Here is a 25,379-nt window from a genome sequence, read left to right on the forward strand (position 1 = left end):
AATCGAGCGTGTGTGGTCGATTTCAGTTCAACTCTGACGAGATCCTGAACTACTTCTGATTACCTCCAATAGCGTTGATTCTCATTGATGCCGTATAGCGCCACTTTGTATGGAAGTAAAGCACTTTTCTCTAATGTTTACGTCAGTTTAAATAGTGGCGATTAGGAACCGGGTGTATCACTTAATAACTGTTCGGCCCATTCGGCCGTCACCTGACACTACACTAGGCTGCTCAGCGGCGCACGTGACGTCACTGGCGAGGCTGGCAACGGCTGCAGAGGCTGTGGCGGCTGCTGAGGGAAGTACACTCCCGGCTCGTTCGAAAACTGCGGGTGCATCGGCAGCGGCGTATGCGGCATCCCTGACGGTCTCGACTCGTGGTACAATATCGGAACGCGCACCAAACGCTGCGCCGCATGCGCCATATTAGCTGCCTCTAACTCGGCAGCTAACTGCCTCTTCCACTTATTACGTCGGTTCTGAAACCAGATTTTCACCTGCGTTTCTGTCAAGTGCAGACTCGCGGCTAAGCCGGCGCGTTCAGAACTGCTTAAATACCGCTTCATATCAAATGTTGATTCCAACTGGAATACTTGGGATCGTGAGAAGACTGTCCTGGTCTTCTTCTTCCGTTTTCCTAAGTTGGTATTAGGGTCTCGTTTTTCGTCTTTGTCGAAGTCGTCGCTTTCGTCGACGTCGGGGTCCGAGTCTTGAGGGTCTTGTTGTTGAGGGTAGAGTGCGGGGTGCAGGCGAGGGGAGCGGGGGGAGGAGCGGGAGGGTGATGGAGGGGTGGGTGCGCGGGGCGGGGAGCGCTGGCGGGGGGAGCCGCCGGCTGAGCCTTCTTCGTGCGTGATGTCTTCTGTAACAATGAGAATAGGAGTTTAGATATGGGAGAGTAAAGTAACACTAAGATAAGATTAATGTTTCCTCTTTGCAGATTTGTTGCAAAGATCAAGTTTCAGCTGATGCCGAGAAATTGAGCATGCATGGTAAATAAACCTAACTTTTAACATGTAGGACACCTTATATAATTGTTTGTTCATATTATAAACAAGCTTAACAAAACAAATACAAGCTTCTGCCTGCAACTTCGTCCGTGTTGGATGATAACGATGATGATTATTGATAAAAACTATACTATGTCCTTCCTTATACCTCAAACTATCTCCATACAAAATTTCGTTTAAATCGGTCCAGCGGCTTAATCGTAAAGAGTTAACAGACAGACGGACAGAGAATGCTTTGTGAATTACGTAATTACACATTATATTTACGTAATGTTGATGAGGCCTAGCGAAGCCGACATATTCTCGAGACGTTAACAATGGCTTTTAATTAAATATAGAAAAAAGACCTAATCATTCCAGTTCAACAGATACCGTTTTATTGATTGTTAAGCCGCGCCATACAATCACAGCTAACCTACAAAAACAGCTTCGCTTTGATGACAATCGGTTGCGAGGCTTCCGCGGATCCCATTACTGCCGCTTACGTTTTACGCCTCCGATTAGATTACGGACTAACGCCTGTCAACACAACGTTTCGTATTAAATGTATGTAGTGTTTGATCACTTGATTCGATACGACTGGGCATAATCAAAAGTTTGGTTTATATAGAAGCATTCCACGGAATGTCCCGTACAAACGCATTTTATTTCGTATTTTAAATTGATTATTTCAGCGTTTTAAGTCAATAACGATTTTTCTGAGAATTTTTTTGATCAGTTGTCACAGAAAAATATTAATATTAATTCCTTATGCCTGCAGATCTTCAGAAAATTCGCATTCGCACATGCTCCTATCTATAGTCAGCAAGTAATGGTAAGATTTGTGTTGTAAATAGTAATAAAAAGATTTTCAACCAAGTATACTTTGCTGCCAGGAAATAATAAAACCACATTTTGCTGAATACGCAAAGATTTTGCTTTTATTGCTAAGTACCTACTTTATTCACGTTGCTAAGGCAAAAATCTGTTAATTAATTCCATCTCTTCTCTTCTTCCTCGCGTTGTCCCGGCACTTTGCCACGGCTCATGGGAGCCTGGGGTCCACTTGGCAACTAATCCCAAGAATTAGAGTAGGCACTAGTTTCTTACGAAAGCGACTACCATCTGACCTTCCAACCCCAAGGGAAAATAGGCCTTATTGGGATTACTTAGTTCGGTTTCCTCACGATGTTTACTTATAAACTACTGAACAGATTTTCATGCGGTTTTCACTAATCAATAGTGATTCTTGAGGTAGGTTTAGGTGTGTAATTTGTTAAGGTTTTTTATAACCCGTGCAGCCGGGTTGCTAGTTTAGAATAAAAGGCAATTTCCATCTGCATTCTAAGTGACTGCTCTGCCTTCTACCTATTGATTACGGGTGTATCTAACTATCTATGCGAGTAATGGTTCGGGAGTGGTGTAAGATTTACGATGCCCGGGGCTTTAGTTTAAATCACAGACAAAGTAGAGTTCTACGTACCAGAACCTAAAAGTCAGTTGTCTATGGAGTACCTAAACTTGAGAATAGTGAGTTGAATTTATTCTTATTTTAGTAGGAAAGCGATACATATATTCAAAAAAATATCAATATTAAGAGAACTTCAAGAAAACCAAATTTTAAAATGTTTTTAACTTTGTGCAAGTTGCGATGTTTAGTTACTAAATCATTGTAAACGTGCAATATATAATAGCTCCAAAATAGTTGACTAAATATTCAACAGAACTCAAACTAAGAGTGTTTGGATCACGAACTATTAAAATAATGAAATAAACATATACCTATTACCTAGCACGCGCTTTGTGCGAAATTGGAAGTAAACTAATATAATAAATCAACGCGGTGTTTCGAAAATCCATTTCTGCGTTCGAAATTCAAAATTCGAAATCGGACGCGTGAAACCAAATGTCATCAACACTGTTCAACGAATCACTACAATCGAATTCAGAACATTTGCACATTTAGACAAAACTGGACTTTGTGAGCTAGAAAATAGGGTTCAGTTTCAATTGTAAGGGGTTTACTTTTAAAGTTAAAACAAAGATAGAATGCTAATGTAACTTGAGCTTAGCGTTTCGTTCATTGGTAACGTATCGAGGGGTCTTGTTAAAGTGGTTGGATGTCTGTGATTGGAATTGATTTTCGAAACCGTACGCCGTAAGCCTTTGTTTCCGTTGCTTACAAACGCTTACTAGTTTAAGCAGTTTATGAGTGTGTTGGATGCATTAGATAGTACGTTAGATATTTCCAATTTGCTTAATGAATGAATTGTAATGAATTCAGGGTAAATGAATTTAGTGTAAATACTAAGTGACTGCGTAATTAGTAAGTAAACTAATGCGTACTGCGTACTGCGTAATTAAGAAGTAAACTAATGGATTCATTATTACGACGTGTAATTATAAGTAATAATGTACAATTATAGTATCCCTGGAATTATATTATGTAAATTGAAGAGAACAGAAACAACAAAATGGGACACTGCATAACGTTGGCCAACTTCAATATTTAAAGGCAAAACTTAAAAATTGTAAAGTTTTTAAGGATATATGAAATAAAGGAATTTAGCCATTTATCTTTTATGATAAAAACTCAGATATGTTACAAATTACAACATTTATGTAGGTCTAAGTACAAAAAAAAAGAATAATAAATTAACTGAGCATATTCTCAATTTTCTCCCACGTTAATGTTTTCACGTTCCACGAAACATGTTGGCCATCCCTTCAAACTTTAGCATAAGAGATCTAATCGGCGAATAACAACAAATAAAATAATTCCCGCCGCTTTTAACGGTCTACCAACATTACTGACGAAAACCACAGATAACACTAAATAGCAATCTACACCGCATTCGAATATTAAAATGCGAAACGCTTTTGGCGCGAACGCGCAGTGTAGTTAAATAAGGCACGGGTGCGAGCGGGACAGCTATAATTTCGAAACTTCCGTCAGTGTTGCTATATGCGAATAATTGTAGGGAAGCATTGTGCGCTCGGTTTGGACCGCGTGAAATGGCGGGCTTTGTTCCGATGGGTTTCGGGAATTAAAGAGCGGGGTTGAGAGAGCAAAGATGTGATGATGATTGCTTTTCCAGTTGAGATGTGAGATGAATATTGGGGTTGGGGGTTACGAGGATTGTGTGATTCATTTGTGATGTTTTTCCAATCTCTTAAGTCTGTAATTTATGTTTATCTCATCGAATCGGTATTACTTTTCATTTTTTGGACCTGGACACTACAGGTGAGGTAGTTGACTGATAAACTATGCGTCATGTTGTCAAAACTGAAAATGACGTACGCATTAACTTTATGCCATTCCTTGTAAAAATAATAATTAATTAATTAATAATAATATTACTTAATAATTTAAAATTATATGGCGTTTTATACTTTTAGTTTTTATGAAAGCGGCTGTCATGCCATCTGAGCTTCTAACTCAAAGAAGAAACTAGGCCTTAGGTATTAATTATTGGGAGGTACCTACTTCAGTTTTTTTAATAATATATTCCTTCACTGAAGGGCCACTTTATTTAAAGTTTACACTACAGTTTTTTGTTTAATTTTGTCAACCTAAAATTTTTACTTTCATTGCCTTACCATTTATCATTGACTTTGTATAACGGTAACTGAACGGAAGAAACAAAAAACTTATGCAATTTTGGGACACTTTTTTCCTAGTAGGATCGAAAGAGCTCGTCATTCTGAGCAGAAATAACATAAACATTCCTAAATCTAAAAAAAAGGGTTTAGGGTACTATTTTAAGGGTCGGTTGCACTAAACCGTCCATCACCGTTAAAGAGTTCGCTATATTTTATTGTATGAGAAGTCTCATAGTTCACTGTTAAGTGACGTTAGTCAGTCTGCCGACCTATTTTTTGTAACTGAAGTCGCGCTGTTTGTAGAAGGTTTTTACAATAAATGTCTTTTCTTTCTTCTTTCTAAAACTGTGGTTTGTGCAACCAACCCTAAATAAGGGATTGGTAAATATGAATGAATATGTTTTCTTACCTAACTAAATAAGCTACATGCATGCAGTTTCTTTCGGGGGATTATATTTTTGTAATTTATTATAGAAAAGAGCTAGAGCAACCCCATCGTGCTGTTGCGTAATGCCGGCTCGGTTACGTCAGCGGATTACACTGGTAAGGCGTCGCGGTAATCGATTACCAACCCTTACCGCACTGATTAAGTACCAGTACGCGCTTTACTTTATTTTTAATGTCTGGAAACATCGTTACATTTACATATATATTGCCATGGAGACTGTACAAAGGAGCCAAATCTCTATGTATGAAAAGTGTCCATCAAAAAACAGTAATTAGGCGGCGCCACTATACACCGAAATACTACCAAAAACAACCTACGTAATTTGGTCGGGTTATTTGTTGCCTTATATGGTTCATGTTATACTCATGTCAGCCTAACTAGCGCCACCGGAGAGATTAGGAACTATTATTTAAAGCTTAACGCGGTCACTTTTACAACAATTCTGCCATAAGAGATTGCGATCCTTTCTATACCATCCATATATATTGCTTTTAGAGCATAGACATAGTATATACAAGTAGTTATAGACGCGCCACCGAGCGACCGGGGGTAAGAGAAAGAATATTCATATAAAATTTGGGCAGCATAGGATTTTTTCTCTTTCACTCATACATTTCGGTATTTCGCCATCGCCTCCTCCCTATGATGCCACTCGGTCGGTGATAAGGACAAAGCATGGCACTTTTTTCTCTTTCCTCTTATAGGAATTGCAATAAGACTATCTTTCTCTATCAAAGAGTGTAAGCCCTTGTTTTAGAGTTAGACCAAAAAAAGTCTGCAGAGATTATGACAGCACACGCAGTGCCAGTGTTATGAGTCATGGAGACTATATAAAGGAGCCAAATCTCTATGTATGAAAAGTGTCCATCAAAAAACAGTAATTAGGCGGCGCCACCATACACCGAAATACTACCAAAAACAACCTACGTAATTTGGTCGGGTTATTTGTTGGTTCATGTTATACACGTGTCCCAGAGCCTAACTAGCGCCACCGGAGAGAATAGGAACTATTATTTAAAGCTGAAAGCGGTCACTTTTGCAACAATTCTGCCATAAGAGATTGGCATCCTTTCTATACCATCCATAGTTTGACTAGTAACGTTGGCTTCCCTGTTAAATGAATATTGTAATCAAAACGAGATGCAATTATCTAGTGTTACATCTCTTTCGATCACACTTCTTGATCGTAGAGCTCTATCCGTTTTATACATAGATTTGTGGTTTTAATACTAGTCTAAAATGCATTATTACGCGAGAACGCTTTCCCGCGCGTTTATAGTTGGTCAAGCAAATCTTGTCAGTAAATATAAGAACAAAAAAACTACACGCATCCCCTTCTTATGGGCGCCAGCACCAGTGTAAGACAAAGACTATATGACTCTCTCCGTCTACGCCTGAAATGAGACAGTCCCTTGACAAACTTTGGACCCGGGTATGTCCTTAAACTACGTCCAAAAGAGAGGTATGGGCACTGTGAATGACATCTCGCTTTGTGTGGTAGGGCACAGGACAGCGGATGTCATTCCAGATCTAGAGCAGAGCCCAACTGGGGAGGTACCTCCACCTTACAGAAAACCGCAGCCAAATAACACTAGACCCTACTAATAGTGTTGTGTTCCTGCCGGTGAGTAAGGTTGCCAGAGCTCGAGGGAGAGGAGTGTTAGGGTCGGCAACGCGCATGTAACTCCTCTGGAGTTGCAGGCGTACATAGGCTACGGAGACTGCTTAACATCAGGCGGGCCGTATGCTTGTTTGCCACCGAAGTAGTATAAAAAAAAACTATAATTAACGTGAGGAATGTAAGAAAAAACGTTGCTGGGATCTAACAAGGAAATTCTGTACATATTTTAATGGGTATGGACTGACCTCGTGGTGGGGATCTGTCGTGAGGCCGCCAGTACCACGGGGGCATCAGTTGGCCGTACCGCCCCGCCAAGGCGCTCCATTGTGTGATCAGACCCAACCTGTAACAAAACGGAATTCATAAGACAACAGCCAAAGATATCAATTAACTAAACTTAATTGTATGGAAATAGTCACGTCACGTGACATAGCATATGTTATCCCTGTGCATTTTTAGGGTTACGTACCCAAAGGGTAAAAACAAGACCCTATTACTAAGACTCCTTGTCTGTCTGTCAGTCTGTCTGTCTGTCACCAGGCTGTACCTCATGAACCGTGATAGCTAGACAGTTGAAATTTTCACAGATGATGTATTTCTGTTGCCGCTATAACAGCAAATACTAAAAACAGAATAAAATAAATATTTAAGTGGGGCTCCCATACAACAAACGTGATTTTTTTGCTGTTTTTTGCGTAAGAGTACGGAACCCTTCGTGCGCGAGTCCGACTCGCATTTGGCCGGTTTTGTTTTCTTTTCGTTTGGCGTTTGTTCATGTCCTTTTAGCTAGGCTCCCAGACATGCCATGTCATCTTATGAAACAGATTAATTGAATTACTCGTGCCTACAATAACTAACACAACGAAGCACACAAAAATAATTGAGACACTTTTATTATTACGAAAGCCATATTGAGCATGTCATATGTTTTCGCAATATATTATTTATTTCAGGTCATTAAAAACAGAAACTTGCTATTTAGCCTATCCAAGTCGATATCAAATTTATGTAGGAAGTGAAGGAAACATGAAAAGGTTGACTGTCTCTAAAAAGTGCACGAAAATTTAGTTAGTTACTTCAACATACTCGTGCATTATGGTGCACTGGTATTTTTGTTCAATTCAAAACCACAGAATCAGCAATAGTATTCAATACAGAACGGCCACGCACCGCCCCGCCCCGATTCAAATTACCTCGCCCCGCGACAGCAGACTGACGACCTTTTGCCGGCCGCTCAGTACTGCTTTAAGCAACTTACTCACACTATGACGCATGACGCGTGTACAGACGTGCCGTTCACACAAAGAAACGCAAGTGATTTTTGATGTATAGCGTGTCCGCCCTGTGCCAAAACCATAGAGTAACTTATACTAGAGCGGTACTGTCATAGTAAATTTTGTAACCCCAGTAAATTCACTGCCATCTGTCGACACACTTAAAACTAAAAATGAAGATTTATAAAAATACGATAAAATATGGATAAATGATTTTTTTTATTTGCATTAATTATTTTTATGATTTTGACCCATGTTCTTTCACTGATATGCGTTAAAATGGTTAAATAACAAACGAAACCGTCAACGCCATCTATACGACATATATAATCAAATTTTCTTGATTTTCGAGGCACGTTTTTTCCTTAGACTGTATCCATCTATTACGGAGTTATATCTATCTTTGGCCAAAACTAACATCGTTGTCTAGAACATCCGAAAAGTGAAAAGTCACACACTTTTAGTTTCATTGAAATCGCTTCCACAAAGGGGATCTAACTTTTCACTTACAACTCACAATATAAGAATAACAACAAAAAGAAAAAGTAATAAATCACTTTGGTGGAAGTAGAGAAAATCGTCTATCGCGAGGAAACAAGCTTTCTCACTTTGCGGAATCGAGATGTCGAAGGTATCGAATATCGATTGTTGGAACAAAGAGGATTGCGCGGCACTGGAGGGTAGGGGTGGGAGTTTAAATCTATCGATAGTTTAAAGCAAAGATAGATATAACTCCGTAATAGATGGATACAGTCTAAGGAAAAAACGTGCCTCGAAAATCAAGAAAATTTGATTCTCGTTCAGAGGGCGCTACTAGCTTTGGCTTACTGTCGTATAGATGGAGTTGACGGTTTCGTTTGTTATTTAACAATTTTAACGCATATCAGTGAAAGAACATGGGTCAAAATCATAAATTAATTAATGCAAATAAAAAAAATCATTTATTTATATTTAAATACATTTTATCGTATTTTTATAAATATTTATTTTTAGTTTTAAAGTGTGTCGACAGATGGCAGTGAATTTACTGGGGTTACAATATTTACTATGACAGTACCGCTCTAGTATAAGTTACTCTATGGTTTAAAGTAACACTGTTGATGTCTTTTTTTGATAGTTTTGTTTTATATGTCAGCAAACGAGCAGACGAGCGACGGAAAGCGGTCACCATCGCAATAAGATTTGTAATAAGATTTAATTGAAATTGAAATATCTTTATTTCGAACTTGACGTCCATAGAATGTAAGATTATTACGTATTAATTTATCTAAAAATTTCTGCATGCTCTGCCATTTCCTACAAATTGCGCCGGCGGTTTTGGATCGCCAAAATGCGATGGCCAGACGCATGTCTTATAAAATAAACTAATTATAAAAACTAGAAATATTTATGCAATAAAACGTTAGATTGTGGGATGCATAGATAAGGAAAAAGGTTGTCAGATTTTGACTTATCACCGAAATACAACCAAAAACCTAGGCTGTTGATGCAACTAAACTTCCAAAAAGGTAAAAGTAAGGGTACCATTCGATTTATCCAAAAATAGATGACATAAACGCAATATTTCACTGACAAAAGCGCAATTTTCTTGTTTTGTCTATACTTCAAGATGGGCTCACAGTGACCTTGACGTCACGTTCACTTATCGTTTTGTTAGGAGCGTTTCGCGAGTGAAGTACGACTGTCCGACTTTGACTATCATTGACTTTTGTATTGCTTTAATACAATGTCTTTCAGATTATGATAGATCGACAAAGCACTTATCGCAACCCTACGCAATCGGCACTAGTGATGTACTTGCAACGGCTATTCAGCGAGCCAGCTCGATATCGACACTCAAGATGGCCTGTCAATAGCTATTCAGCAGCTAATTGCAATGGCGTAGATTGTGGCTCGGTACTTCTCTAGGGATAGTTATAGTAAATATAGATTTGTGTATCAATGTTATGTTAAGAGGCCGGTGTCGATTTTAGTCGCAAAAATGTAAAATTGATAGATTTAGTCTGTGAAATTGTACACCTTTTGTTACCTAATTGAAATAACAAGTACTGGTTTCTATTAGCGCATCTTCTTATCTTACCTTTTATAAGATCAATTTGTTGAAAACAGACTCACTAAATTAGTAATGTTTGCTTTTCTGATGGACGTTTAGGTAAACGCGCGTAAAGCACTGATTTTGTCGCTCTTATTTGTAAATTTCGTAAAGTTTTGACGGCTAAACATGGTAATTTTGTATTACATATGTCCTGTACGTGACGTTTATCAGACTGCATTTTTATTATTATGACTTTGAAGTAGTGTAAATGAAAGTTAGACGAAATCCATTTTCTCCAGAAATTACTTCAAAACAAGTGACAATTTCTCTGAAAATCGACTTAATTTCAACGTAATTTTGATACTTAAACAATCTACAACATTTGTTGAAACTATTCTTATACATCAATTTGTATAATTTACCACCATAAATTTTTGATGAATTTTTAAAAACTGCTCCTTCTTTTCATATATTACCGGTGACGCACGCTTGCGACCTCATTATTAAAAGGCAAGATGAGAAGACGTGCTAGGAGAAACCAATACTTGTTATTTAGATATCACGTAACAAAACGTGTATAATTTCAACTACTAATCTATCAATTTAAAATTTTTGCTCCAAAATCGACTACGGCCTCTTAATTCAAAGGCATTATACAAAGCAACGCGCGTTAATGAGAAAGTAAACAATTGGGGTTTGAAAAAGATTTTTCATCACACTCCCTCAGTAAATGTGGAATTGCACGCAGGCTTAGTGGGAACTATAGAAAAAGCGTTCTCCCTAGGGAGTTATGAAGTTTCTAGTATTATAATGAACAGTTTTTTTTCTTAATACTTCATTTTTGTATTGCAAGTGTGATGAAAAACATTGTGTGACTCGGGGCGTAATAATATTGCAAACTCGAGTCTATAAATCGCTCCGGCAAGCCGTCGTGATTTAACTATACTCTCGTTTGCAATATTTAACTTACGCCCCATGTTGCATAATGTACTATTGATGTGTAGGATTTAAATGTTTGTAGATATAACTGCAGCATATTATTTATTGTAAAACCTGTGGTTAAAATTTATTATACAAAAATAGGTCTCAAGGGCTCTTTCACAATTCAATACAACATTTAGAGTGACATGAAAATACGTCATAAATTAAATTAAATTAAATTTCTTTATTTGAGACAACATATGGTCCATAAATTTGTAAGTTAAGCTTATACCTTATGTTAGTAACAACAACAACAGTAACCTAATAAAATAAACATCATAGCGACGTTTAAATATACAAAAGCCGACACATAAGTAAACACTACATTATAATAATCTTAAAATTAATAATAAAAACGTTGGAATATAATTTTTTAGCACCATGGCCGCTCCGCCAAAACATAAATTTCGCACGTACGGTGTACAGAATTCGCGACCAACAAATGATGCAAGTATCGGATTGCACACGAGGCTTCTGTTACCAATTTGTTGCACGTGCTCTAATCACCTGCAAGTGATTTGAGATTTTCATAATTAAGTGTACCTTTGAAATCCTTTTCATAATTTTCAGTTACACTTTTAAGTGATTTCGATATTATTGGTACATAACTGCTTGATTATAAAATTATTTGGACTGTGTTCATATTTATTTAATAGAAATCCAAAATGTAAATAGTGGTGTGTTCTAATCAGCATTTTTTTTAATTAGGATAAGACAGTTCAAAGTCGCTTTTACATAAAAGGTAACGCTTAACAAAAGTTATCATTAGAAATATTGTCTTCGGTTACCGCGATAGTTACTCATGAAATAAAACTATGAAAACGGATTATATCGCGTATATTGAATTTATAATACATCCCGACGTTTCGAACTCTTTACAGCGTCACCCGTTGACCACGAACGCTGTAAAGAGTTCGAAACGTCGGGATGTATTATAAATTCAATATACGCGATATAATCCGTTTTCATAGTTTTATTTCTTATCATTAGAAGCTTTTATTTGGTAACTATACCACATACTTTCTATACTTATTATACAACAAAAAAAACGCATGGGATATTGATTTTTCATTAACTAACCAAAACCAACATACGAGACGATAATAATTAAATTGCGTAGCGGTCTACGAAGCTACGGAAGGCTTAACCCCGTAGCGGCGTCGTCGTAGGCGTAACGCGTAGAGCCTTGCCCTGTTCAAATACATCTTTTAAATCTTGTTTTACTTGAAAATTCAAAACAAAAACCGTAATAACTATAAATTTCTGTCTGTAAGCTGACAATAAGCATTAGTATCGTTAATACAACATAATTTAATAGATACTTATACGAATACTGAAAACTTCAAAGGCCAAAAAACTCACTGGAAACCTCTAAAAACTAATTGGGTACCAATTACCAATTTAAAAACTCCTAAAACCGCTCGCGCGCTCCAGGCTAAAGTGCTAAACCTTTCTCAAAGCTAATTAGCGAAAAAACGCCATAAAATCGATAAAGGAAAAAATCCCGTCGGTTAATCCCGCCGTTCCAAAGTTCTGAATTCAAATTCCATTACAGCGCTACTTTAAGAGCGGAATGGAAGAAACCGCGCGATTGGTCGGTTCACCGCGCCCTGATTGGCTGTCTGTGTGACCCCGCCCCCGGCGGGGGTATAAAAATCGATGCACGCTACGATTTTACTCTTTTTGGGACGGCGCGGCGCGCGACACTCTCCTCTCGATACTAATAATGGCATTTGTGCTTTTTCACTTTAAAGTGTTTACTTGTATCAGAGTTGTCGCCTTTTGTTGGGTTAAGAGCTTTTTACTTATTGTGAGTAGTTATTTGAGGAAGTGAAGACGTTTTAGCGAACACAGCGGACAATGCTTTCAGCTGGCTTTGTTGGTTTCAGGTTCTGAGATACTCTGAGACACTCTTTTAAAGTGTGTTAGGCAATCTTGATTGCTTATACATTGGGGTGTTAATTCATAATAAGGGCGAGTTCATTTAAAGCCTTTTTAAAGGAAGTTGTTATGGATTTTATTTTGTATGTTAATGTAACAGCTATAATGGACATTTTTACATTAAAATTTTGTATAAAATGTTTAGTTTGTAAATTTTACAAATAATTTAGTAAAAATACTGCTCAAGAATTTTACATAGTACAAGAGATAGTAGATTTAAGAATTTCAAAATTAATACGACACCTTACGCGTTTTTCGAAAAAAGTCAGACGATCACAAAAGTAATCCAATAAAAAATATATGTCACTCATTATTATTTACAACGACGGGACTTAATCGCGTAAAATAAGTTTTAAATTTACCTCCGACGTTTCGAGGACGGCGTTGTCCCCGTGGTCTTCTCCGAGGTTTAAAACTTATTTTACGCGATTAAGTCCCGTCGTTGTAAATAATAATGAGTAAAAATCGTGAAAGTTTAAATCAGTGTATATGTCACTTATTATATACAAATCACAGTAAAGTGTAAACTAGTGGGTGCTAGATGACGCGTACAGAATTATTTTATAAGGAAAAAATCAAGTAGTAAATATATGACTTGTAATTATTTCAACCAAAGAAAAGAAAAGGTTCAGGTCGTGTCATACCAGAAGGTTAAGGAGTTGGCAGACCGGACGAGTTGGAGATTGCTCCACCGACAAGAACACAGCTCTTAAATATACACGGTGGCTAAAAAACAAGTGCATTCCCGTTGCCAGGAAGGTTTTGGGATTATACTGAGCAACTTTTACTATGGGACCAACCACGAAATCGCAAAAAAAATTGGCTGTTTCATACATTTTGGCTGGTCCATTTTTTATGGGAGGGTACATTTTTTTTCGCGATTTTGTGGTTGGTCTCATAGTAAAAGTTGCTCAGTATAATCCCAAAACCTCCCTGGCAACGGAAATGCAATTATTTTTTAGCCATTGTGTATATAAAGAAGAAGAAAACATGTGAGAGTTCTTTTGGGGCCTATACTAACTGCTTTTAGAATATGTGGTCGTATCGATAATATATACGCTGTTTTAAAGATCCGAGATTCGAACCCTTGAGTTACTTATTTCCTTGTAAAGTACGGAGCCCTAAAAATACTCCCAATAACCAGTGAAGCAACTAATAGCCACGGAGGGGCGCCCCTTGAAAAACATTCCGCCCCTTATATCAAATCGGCTAAACCGATAAGTAACCTCTTAACTTGGCACATAGGCTTAGGGTGTGCCACAAGTAAATAGAGCGGGTACAGGATGACTCACGTTAGAACGGGCCGGGTCCGGGCCGTGGCATATGACACTTCGTTCTCTATCATCACGTGATCACCGGTCACCTGTCGTAAAAGATCAAGTGTTGGTTGCCTCGGCCCGGACCCGGGCGGTTCTAGCGTAAGTCATCCTTAACGCTAGGTATTGGGTGAGTATTTAAATAGATTGGGCCCATTAAAAAAATATATTAGTTCACAATGTTTGTAATATTGTTACTAAATGGGCACTTATAATAGAAGGGCTTAAAAGTAGTGCCGATTCCGAAATTTTACAACTGTTAAACATACAAAGGACTACCAGACATATTGATAAAACAATTATATTTCGTATTAATTGATAATTTCTTTATTTGTATTTCAAATTTTTATATGATTTTGACCCATGTTTTTTCACTGATATGTGTTAAAATTGTTAAATAGCAACCGAAACAAGTCAACGCCATCTAGCTGAGAATAGGCCAAAGGTTGGTATTGGTGGTAGCGCCATCTGTACGAGAATCAAAAGTTTCTTGATTTCCGAGGCACGTTTTTTTCTTTAGACTGTATCATCTTATAAGGAGTTACATAGGTCTTTGGTTAATAATAAGACAGATGAATGTTTACATTTTGTACAAGCAAAAGTAAAGTTACGGCTCAGTCAAAAAAACTCAAGCAAATGGGCCTTTTTTACAAACTGTATAAGGTGCGTTGGGGTTAGATTGAAAGGGTTTTTCATGAGGAGTGAGACAAAAAATCGTCCGTATGCCGAAGCATTACGGGCGAATTTCATCTAATCCCGCATGAAAAACCTTTTCAATCTTACCCCAACTAGTGTTGAAAAAACCGGGAAAATAACAGGAAAATTTTCAAGATTCTTTCGAAAAAAAAAAACAATGTATTTTTCAATATACTTAATTAGGAATTTAAACAGGTAGGTTAAGGTTGCATGTCTAATGTGTTTGTTTATGGCATTGACACTGTCATCACTCATCAGTGGCATTGTGAGTGACGTATTTATTTTTTCTGAACAGAACTGGAAAAAACCGAAAAGAACAAAATTTTGAAAAATTCCCGAAAAAAACATTTGATTTTTTCCGAAATTTTCATCCCTAAACCCCAACACACCTTACAGAAAAACTGTATTAAATGAATATTACAAAAGTGGACGGACAGTTCGTAAATTGGTCTAAAGCGTTTAATAAACTTAAATTTATGAAATTTTTAGTAGTGAGAGAACGACTGAGAAAAAACAGACATTTTAAAATGTGAATATATGATAATACGCAGAATCTCATAACTTGGACCACAACTAAAGGGCGTTAAATTATTTATATTAGAAGGGCTCTCCCTCAAGACGTTATTCGCCGTATTGTTATTAGCGGAGCTAATCTCTTTATGGACCGGAATTACTTGAGTCGATTATACGAGTATACTGATTTTGGTTTTACCAAAGAGGATATAATATTATAGAGCGGTAGCGGTACTGTCATAGTAAATTTTGTAAACACAGTAAATTCACTGCCATCTACCGACACACTTTAAAACTAAAAATGAAGATTTATAAAAATACGATAAAATGTATTTAAATATGGATAAATACTTACTTACTTACTCACTTACTCCTCTGGCGCAGCGACCCAAAGTGTGTCTTGGCCTCCAACACGACAGTTCGCCACTGATCCCGGTCCTGTGCAGTTTCTCGCCAGTCTTGGACACCACACCCGCCCATCGGTACCTAGGTCGCCCGACCGGGCGGCGTGCTGTCGGTTTTCCCTCAAACGCTCTATTCACCGCCCGATCGTCTCCCATTCGCTCCAGATGGCCGAGCCACCGAAGCCTTTGCGCCTTTGTCACACCAATGATGTTTGGTTCAGCAACTAATTGTTCAATTTCGGCGTTTTTGCGGATTCTCCAACTGCCATCGGGTCTCTGCGTTGGACCGAGGATTTTGCGGAGAATCTTCCTCTTAGCCACCAGCAGCTTACTTTCCTCCTTCAAAGTTAGTGTCCAGGCTTCACATCCGTATGTTAAAATAGGTCGGATTACGGTCTTGTAAATTCGGATCTTAGTGTTTCTGCTGAGAAGCCTGGACACCAAGACTTTGTGCAGAGCTGCACCGCACCGCAAGGCACTCTGAATGCGAATGTCGATTTCCTCGTCACAGGTATTGTACGGGTAAATATGGATAAATGGTTTTTTTTTATTTACATAATGATTTTGACCCATGTTCTTTCACTGATATGCGTTAAAATTGTTAAATAACAAACGAAACCGTCAACGCCCTCTATATGAGAGTAGGCCAAAGGTACTGGCGCCATCTGATCGAGAGTCAAATTTTCGTGATTTTCGAGGCACGTTTTTTCCTTAGACTGTATCCATCTATTACGGAGTTACTATAGCTTCTCTGGAGTGCGATTCAGATTAAATAACTTGATGCGGTTATGATCTTATTTTGACAAGACCTTGAAGATCGCACACTGGTGCATGCGAAATTAAGTGAAAGTCGTGCGTGACTACAAAATGTACTATGACAGTACCCCTTTATCCTATATATTCTCTTTGCTGGTAGTTAAAAGAGCGTAAAGCTTTTTAAGGAAATAAAGTGCACAGAAAACTCTAAATGGTCGCGTACTGTGCGGTCCTCCCGCGGACGCTTCGGCTGTGGAATGAGCTTCCTGCCGAAATTTTCCCGAGGGGCTTCAGTATGGGGTTCTTCAAAAAAGGATTGTACAGGTTTTTAAAGGGTCGGCAACGCGCATGTACCTCTAGAGTTGCAGGCGTCCATAGGTTACGGTGATTGCTTACCATCAAGCGGGCCGTATGCTTGTTTGCCACCGACGTGGTATTAAAACAATTGTACTCGTAATCGAAATTGTCGTTCCTAAGTCGGTTTAGTTGTGATAATTGAAAATTCCCTCAAAAATAATAATGCTATGGAATCTTTACAACTAAGATTGAATACCTTTAGTGATTTTATCTCTTTTTATCCCCACATCAAAACAACCATGTTTTTTTCTTAAATCTTTAAGATATAACATAAAATAGCATAAGTCGGAGGGTCGCTGCGCGCGGGATATCGTAAATAACTCAAGACGAGGGATCACACCCCGGTTTCAACTTCAGAAAGAGATCGAGCTATAAAAGTGAGAGGGAAAGTGATAATAACGGACTGAACGGAATATAAGACATTTAAGATAAAACTCGGAGCATTTTTGATACTTCATTGATTCCTGTAAAATTTCTACCGCTATGCGCTGTCTTTTATATTTTCGACGAGTTTAGACACTTTTAACATTATTTTAACTATCTTTTTTCTCCAGTCATAGACAATATGGTCCTGTTTCAAGCACGTAGATAAATAAAATCTAAGGGGGGGAATGGGTCACATAGAATGTAAATGAAAACGCGAGCGTAACTAGCGCGAACATTTTTCGATAAAAATAACGCAATTTGATAGAAAATAGTACATTTTAGGCTGCCGTATCTCAAATGAAAAAAAAATTGAATATAACTCCGTAATAGATGTATACAGTCTAAGGAAAAAACGTGCCTCGAAAATCAACAAGATTTGATTCTCGTTCAGGGGGCGCTACTAGCTTTGGCCTACTGTCGTATAGATGGCGTTGACGGTTTCGTTTGTTATTTAACAATTTTAACGCATATCAGTGAAATAACATGGGTCAAAATCATAAAAATAATTAATGCAAATAAAAAAAAACATTTATCCATATTTAAATACATTTTATCGTATTTTTATAAATCTTCATTTTTAGTTTTAAAGTGTGTCGACAGATGGCAGTGAATTTACTGGGGTTACAAAATTTACTATGACAGTACTGCTCTAGTATAAGTTACTCTATGGTGATATGCAATGATTTCAATTAAAAAAAAATATTGTTGTTACAAATCTGCAATTTGTTTAGAATTTACGCAATGAGGGCTATCGTTTTTTTGCTCACCAGTTGGCGCCTCTGTTGATGGTGGTCCAAAAGACTAAAGAACAGCTGTCGGTCATTGAAGTGACAAGTGACATTTGACATTTCGAACTATGGAAAAGACCACCATCTACACTAGCGCCCCTAGCGGCGAATTCATACGCGTTAGCCCTCATTCTGACGTATGATTTCTTCAACTAAATAAAGGAATTTCTCCCCTAATAAATACAACAATGAAAACAAAACAATAAAAAGCAACAAAAAAAACTTAAAACATGATACTCAAAACAAACCCAAAATATCCATCTTAATTAGTAGAACAAGGACAAACAGTCAAAGAATTAAAAAGTTAAGATTGTCAAGATGGCGGCGACGACACGAATTAACAAAATGTCTGACATCCCTCATTAAGGAGGGCCTTTTTAACATTTAAATTATGTTTTCCTTCAAGTTTTATTGTGAATTTAATTTTGTGACAAAGTGGAAATCACAACGTTCCAAACATTGTATTTTTCACTTCAAACATGGTTTTTAGAGTTCAGTACCCAAAGGGTAAAAACGGGACCGTATTACTAAGACTCCTTTGTCCGTCTATCTGTTTGTCTGTCTGTCACCAGGCTGTACCTTATGAATGAATCGTGATAGCTACACAGTTGAAATTTTCACAGATGATGTATTTCTGTTGCCGCTAGAGCTCTAGCTATCACGGTTCATGAGACCTGGTGATAGACGGACAGACGGACGGACAGACGGACTGCGTCTTAGTAATAGGATCCCGTTTTTACCCTTTGGGTACGGAACCCTAAAAATGTAGCCGTGAAGAGTTGTCTTCCACAGAAAATTTGGCAGACTATATAAATATTTTAAGGAGGAATAAATACGGATAATATACATTATATCTACAGGATAAACATATAATAGTTTGTCAAAGGACTGTCTCATTTTAAACATAGACAGAGAGACTCATATCTTTGTCTTACACTAGTACTAGCACCCAAAAGAAAAGGATGAGTATAGGTTTTTTTTGTTATTACTTACTGCCAATTTGGTTTGACCAACTATATTATACCTATACCTAAGCCAAGATAGCTTTAAGTACAACCCGTTTCCCACAACTAAGGTGTACTGTAATCCTCCCGGCTACTCAGGAAACTAGTATAACTACCCACTTGCGGTAGTGGATAATACTACATCGATTGTGGCCAATGCTGCGTTTATATAGGACAGTAACTGGAGCGAGTTACTAACTTGGGCGAAATACAAGTAACTAATGATATTATAACTTGATAGATTAAATTATTTTCTATGAAAATATTTTAATTTGTGTTTTTTCAAGTAGAAACACTACTATTTAAACTATAAACTGAAATACGAAGGAAAAAATTACCAAAGCCTCCAGTGTCCAGAGCTGGAAGCTATTATGCACGTGCTAACTAGCAAGCTATAGCTATTATGCACGTGCTAACTAGCTCCTGCACAATACGACGTAACGAGTGTAACAAAGATGAATGATATGCGAAAATTAATTAACAAACCAGATTCATTCCTAATGAAATAAATACGGAAGTATTTTTGTGCTCCTTATGTATGAGTATAACCTATCTATAGTAAAATTTTAGCGTTCCGTACCTCAAAAGGAAAAAAACGGAACCCTTATAGGATCACTTTGTCCGTCCGTCTGTCTGTCAAGACTCTTTAGCTTGGGAACGCGTGGAGGTATCGAGTTGAAATTTATACCATATATTTAGATCTACACGCTGTAAATAAGCTAGTACTTGCGACTAGTAGCTGATCATATAGCACGATTTGCGCATTAATCTGGGTTATCCATTCAATAGATGTTCAACTAGCCATTTGCCAGCGGTTACTTAATGTTGGGTATCGATTAGACTCGACCACAGTTGGTGCCTTGTTTGCATACACTGCTACTTGTAGCAAGTAACTATATATTTATAAACAGTAAACACTAAGCAAGTAACTACTAGCAGACCAAAGCACGGTTTGCGAAGTAATCTTGGTTATTTATTTAATAGACGTTCAACTAGCTATTTGCCAGCGGTTACTTAATATTCGGTATCGATTAGAGTCGACCACAGTTGGTGTCTCGTTTGCATACACTGCTACCTACTTGTAGCGAGTAGCTACTAACTAACCATTGCACGGTTTGCGCAGTAATCTGGGTTATCCATTCAATAGACGTTCAACTAGCCATTTGCCAGCGGCTACTTAATGTTCGGTATCGATTAGACTCGACCACAGTTGGTGTCTCGTTTGCATACACTGCTACTTGTAGCAAGTAGGTACTAGCTGTCCATAGCACGGCGGGTGGCGCAGTAATCTGTGCTTTGCTCCAAAGAGCGAAGCATATCGCTGACCCCCGTTTGTAAATTTATATCGTGTGTAATTGCAGCTGCCAAATAAATTATCTATCTATCTATCTATCTATCTATCTTAATCTGAGTTATCTATTCAATAAACGTTCAACTAGCCATTTGCCAGCGGTTACTTAATGTTCGGTATCGATTAGACTCGACCGCAGTTGATGCCTCGTTTGCATAGACCGCTACTTGCGGCAAATAGCTGCTATATGAATTTATTTTTAGGCTTAAGCCTGATGGATTCCGAAAAATGCTTACTATTAGTCGATGTCTTTGTTCGAGATAATTAAATAAATAACAATGTAACGGAAATAAGTGCTTATGAAAGTGTAGGTATAGTTTTTATTTGTTTCGTCGTCATTAGCAGTTAAATTATTCTGCGATAGATCAAAGCTTCACCCCTGTTATAATTTGATCCCAAATTTTCGTAACATCTGCTGTTAATCGGTGGTCGGTCACTGGCCATAATTGACAATGATTTGGCTGCCTTAACTTATTTTACTATGTAATCTGAGATATTCCGAGTCAGACGCGGTTATAAAAAAATTACGTCACTAAGTACTTAGTTTATGTTACTTCACTAAAATGAAGTGATTTAAGCATATAGGATAGTAAATTTAGAAGGTGTTACATGAATACTACTAGCTTACAAGGCAGATTCGACGTACTACTTATCCTTCAAATATTTAATAATTTTAGCTACTTCCCTGTTAGCTAACTTTCTTTTAACTTTATCATAGAGTAACTTATACTAGAGCGGTACTGTCATTGTAAATTTTGTAACCCCAGTAAATTCATTGCCATCTATCGACACACTTTAAAACTAAAAATGAAGATTTATAAAAATACGATAAAATGTATTTAAATATGGATAAATGTTTTTTTTTATTTGCATTAATTATTTTTATGATTTTGACCCATTTTCTTTCACTGATATGCGTTAAAATTGTTAAATAACAAACGAAACCGTCAACGCCATCTATACGACAGTAGGCCAAAGCTAGTAGCGCCCTCTGAGCGAGAATGAAATTTTCTTGATTTTCGAGGCACGTTTTTTCCTTAGACTGTATCCATCTATTACGGAGTTATATCTATCTTTGACTTTATGGAGCACAATAAAGGATATATATACTTTATTGTGCTCTACAGTTTTTCAGCAGAATAACCCCTACTTTACCCCTAAATTTGCATGTAGTAATTCTGTAGAGCGGTCACCACGATATAGGGCTAGCCTAGTGTGGGACCACTGAGCCTGTTCTGTAATTTTAAATTCTTTCTTTTAATAAACAACTTTTTATTTTTTATTATTTTATTATAAGGCATTCAAGTCAAAATTTGTATGTAGATTGTAGGCCTCCATTTATTGCTACCTTTTTTTCCACTGGGTCCTTTTTTCTATTAGATAACACAATTGTTTAAATCTCTTAAATCGCTGAACCAATTTAGATGCAATCTGGTATGGAGATAGTTGAGCCCCGAGGAAGGGCATAGGATAATTTTTAGTTTTTATCAATCTTCGTCATGCATTTTGTTTTAAATAAATTGAATTGAATTGAATTGAATCATCATCCCACGCAGACGAAGTCGCGGGCAGAAGCTGTAGTACTTACTAACTCTCTAGCCTGAATTATTAAGTCCAAACAAGGCACGGTGAAGATCGGCGATCGCTACTTAGTTCCCGGCACTTTAAGGCTATTCGGGCATAATTACCAAAGTTCAAGTCTTGTCTGAACTTGCCCAGAGCTTTATTTTACCTAGTTATATTGGAGATCTGGTTTATTAGGATTCCGTACCCAAAGGGTAAAAACGGGACCCTATTACTAAGACTCCGCTGTCCGTCTGTCCGTCTGACCGTTTTTCCGCTGTCTGTCACCAGGCCGTATCTCACGAAACGTGATAGCTAGACAGTTGAGATTTTCACAGATGATGTATTTCTGTTGCCGCTATAACAACAAATACTAAAAAGTACGGAACCCTCGGTGCGCGAGTCCGACTCGCACTTGGCCGGTTTTTTTTAACTTACAAAACTGTTCCCTGGTTATTAAAGTTACGTATTATTGAACCTGTGTCCATAATAGGTTAGTTGACAATTTTTTTATGGTATCAGTCGATCAGGTTTGTTTTGAGGATCAAAATGTCTGTATGGGACCCATTGTCTTAACTTAAAACAATGCAAAAGTCACAAATGATGGTCAAAGTCTGGCATCGCCACTTTACTGAGCAAACGCTCTAACACAAATGGCAGCACATCGTGACGTCACTGTGTCACTGCTTAGAAGCTGTTCCGATGTATAGCCCGCTCCAGACTACGCGGCGCGAAGCCGCGAACGCGAGTGTGGAGTCGATTTCGCTGATTAGCGAACTAGACTCCACAATCGCGTTCGCGGCTTCGCGCCGCGATTCGCGCACGAGTGTGCGCCCTTATGGAAAACAAGGAAATGGCGATTTTGTCGGTGAAATGTTGCATTTATGTATATTGTTGCTATAAAATATTTATTTAAATAAAATGTAAGGAATCGAATGGTACCGTTATTTTTTTCCTATTTGAAAATTTTAAAAAAAGTTTTTTTCGCAACTGAGGTCTTGTATTTTTTTAATATTCCCATTTATTTTTTAAGTTTCCAATTAATTGTGATAAATTGCTCATTTTCCATCTCTTTAACTAGATTTAGTTATAAAATTCAACATGTGTCAACTACCCTATTAGGTGTTATTCAAAACCTATTCAATTATCTACGGCCATTAGTTGCATTATAAGAAAATATACGTAGACGCTCAAGAATTAAAAAAAAATTATACCCTGGAGTTTTGATAAAAACTGTAAAATCAGATACTAATTTAACATCTCTATTTTTAATTCATACTTTTGTAACTTTTTTACAATAAGTAAATACACGAAATCGTTCCCGCGCACAAAATCCCTAAATACATACTGAATATATTCAATTCTAAGTCACGGACAGGAATCACAACAATACGGATAAATATTTTTCACCTCAGCAGCTCGAACAAGCCTACTGTCGTCACTCCCTGGAGTGAGGAAAGTGCGACTTTTCTCACTCCAGGGAGTGAAACAAAGTAGCTTTTAATTTTGTGAAGGCCATGAAGTGCCACTTCATACTTCTATTACAACTGTTTTTTTTCTGTCTCTGTATTATTCTGTGTAATTCGAAATACATTTTAACTCTTAATATATTCTCACTACTGAGGTAAAAAATTATATATAATTACTTGCATCTCGTCGCAAGAAAAACCAACTTTCCTCTCTTTTTGCACAAATAACTATTACACCAACAATATGAAACAAAAAACAAGCAGTACTAAGCCACATTTACTACCACAAATGTGCCGTCAGACAAACTAGAAGATAAAGGCTTCATAAACCCACCCCAGGGTAGTTACCCCGCTAATCAGACATCCCTTATCTACGTAAGTCGTACTTGTTGGACAAGGAAGACGGACAAATGGGACTGACATCGGACAAATGGGCGCGACGTCGGACATGGGACAGTTTAGGGTTGATGTTACGTGTCAGATGGATTTGGGGAATTGTTTTTGTCTGCTCTACCGTCTATTAAATTGTAAAACGGGAATTAATCGCGTATTTAAGTTTTAAGATTTACCTTCGACGTTTCGAGGATGTCGTCTCGGAGAAGACTGGCTGAAATTGAAATCAACAATTCAACATCCTCTAGCCGCGCGAGTTTTTCGAACTACCCGCACTTGGTCTTTTTTATCAGCTTGAATGTTTTGCGCATTAGGGATATAGTCTCGTTTCACAATTTAATAATGTTTAACAATCGTGAAAGTTTAAATCAGTGTTATGCTCTACCATCTGCCAATTAACTATTAAAACAGTATATTGTTGGATTGTTCATTGTTAGAGCGTTTTCAAATTGTCCGATGCGATATCGTATGTACACGCCTATTCGCGCTTCGAAAAACGAGCTTATATGCTTATATGCGCCTTTATGTCGTGGCGAGATATTAAATCATGTCAAGAAATGATCGGGTGGCCACATCATTAAATTACCAAACCTAACCTAACCTAACCATATCATGTAGTGATCAATTCTAAGATGGCATATCATTAAATGATCTGGCCACGACCTATACCTACAATGCTAGTCTGAAATCGCCTTCAGAGGCTGGCAAGCAAACAGACTTACCTTGATAACATAGCATCATTATTTCCAAAATGATTCGCTGCGAGCGCCGCCTCCAACACATTACTCTCTCTCCTCGGCTCCGTTCTATTCAATATCGAACTAATCGAGAAACTGGTATAAGGCGCGCTTCCCGTCGCTTTCTCCTCTTTGTCCTTCTTAAGTTCGTAGAAGGGGCTCTTCTGCGTACTTCTAGAAGGAGAGATGTCGGGGCTGGAGGCGCCGGAGACGACGTTCACTTCGATGTCGCGCTCGTCTTGAGAGGAGAGGGGGGAGTCCATGGTGGCTAGTGCATTGCTGGCCTGGGGAGAGAAATATAACATTACTTTAGTATAATGTATTACCAACAGTGAAGTTCAAAGAAACAAATCGACCTAACCCCAAATTAAGCTCAATAATGCTTGTGTTATGGATACTAGACAACTATATATATATAGTGACATACATATATGTACCTACTTAAATACATAGAAAACATCCATAACCCAGGAACAAATATGTGTGATGAGCACACAAATAAATGCCCTTAGGTACCAGGATTAGAACCAAGATTTAGTGATTTAACGTGTTAAAATGAATATTGGATATTACTGCAATCAATGTTCTGCCACCAGAGTGCAGCACTAGCCTTTTAGTAAACCATAGAGTAACTTATACATACTGTACAGGTTTTTGACAAGTTTTCAGAGATAATAGAAGTTTGACGTTTCAAATAACCTTTGCATAGTCTGGGTT

General features: G+C 37.7%; 1 protein-coding gene across 1 annotated transcript; it reads right to left on the minus strand.

Annotated features, from left to right (window-relative positions):
* Positions 1-218: 218 nt before the first annotated feature.
* Positions 219-24,974, minus strand: LOC134750531 (homeobox protein HMX3-B). Its single transcript, XM_063685726.1, has 3 exons — positions 24,648-24,974; positions 6,904-7,001; positions 219-859 (listed from the first exon to the last, which is right to left on the minus strand). The coding sequence occupies exons 1-3, from the start codon at positions 24,965-24,967 to the stop codon at positions 219-221; spliced, it is 1,059 nt and encodes a 352-aa protein (XP_063541796.1). The 5' UTR covers positions 24,968-24,974.
* Between the last annotated feature and the right edge of the window lie 405 nt (positions 24,975-25,379).

This window comes from Cydia strobilella, chromosome 20, assembly GCF_947568885.1.
Source record: "Cydia strobilella chromosome 20, ilCydStro3.1, whole genome shotgun sequence".
Taxonomy (NCBI): Eukaryota; Metazoa; Arthropoda; class Insecta; order Lepidoptera; family Tortricidae; genus Cydia; species Cydia strobilella.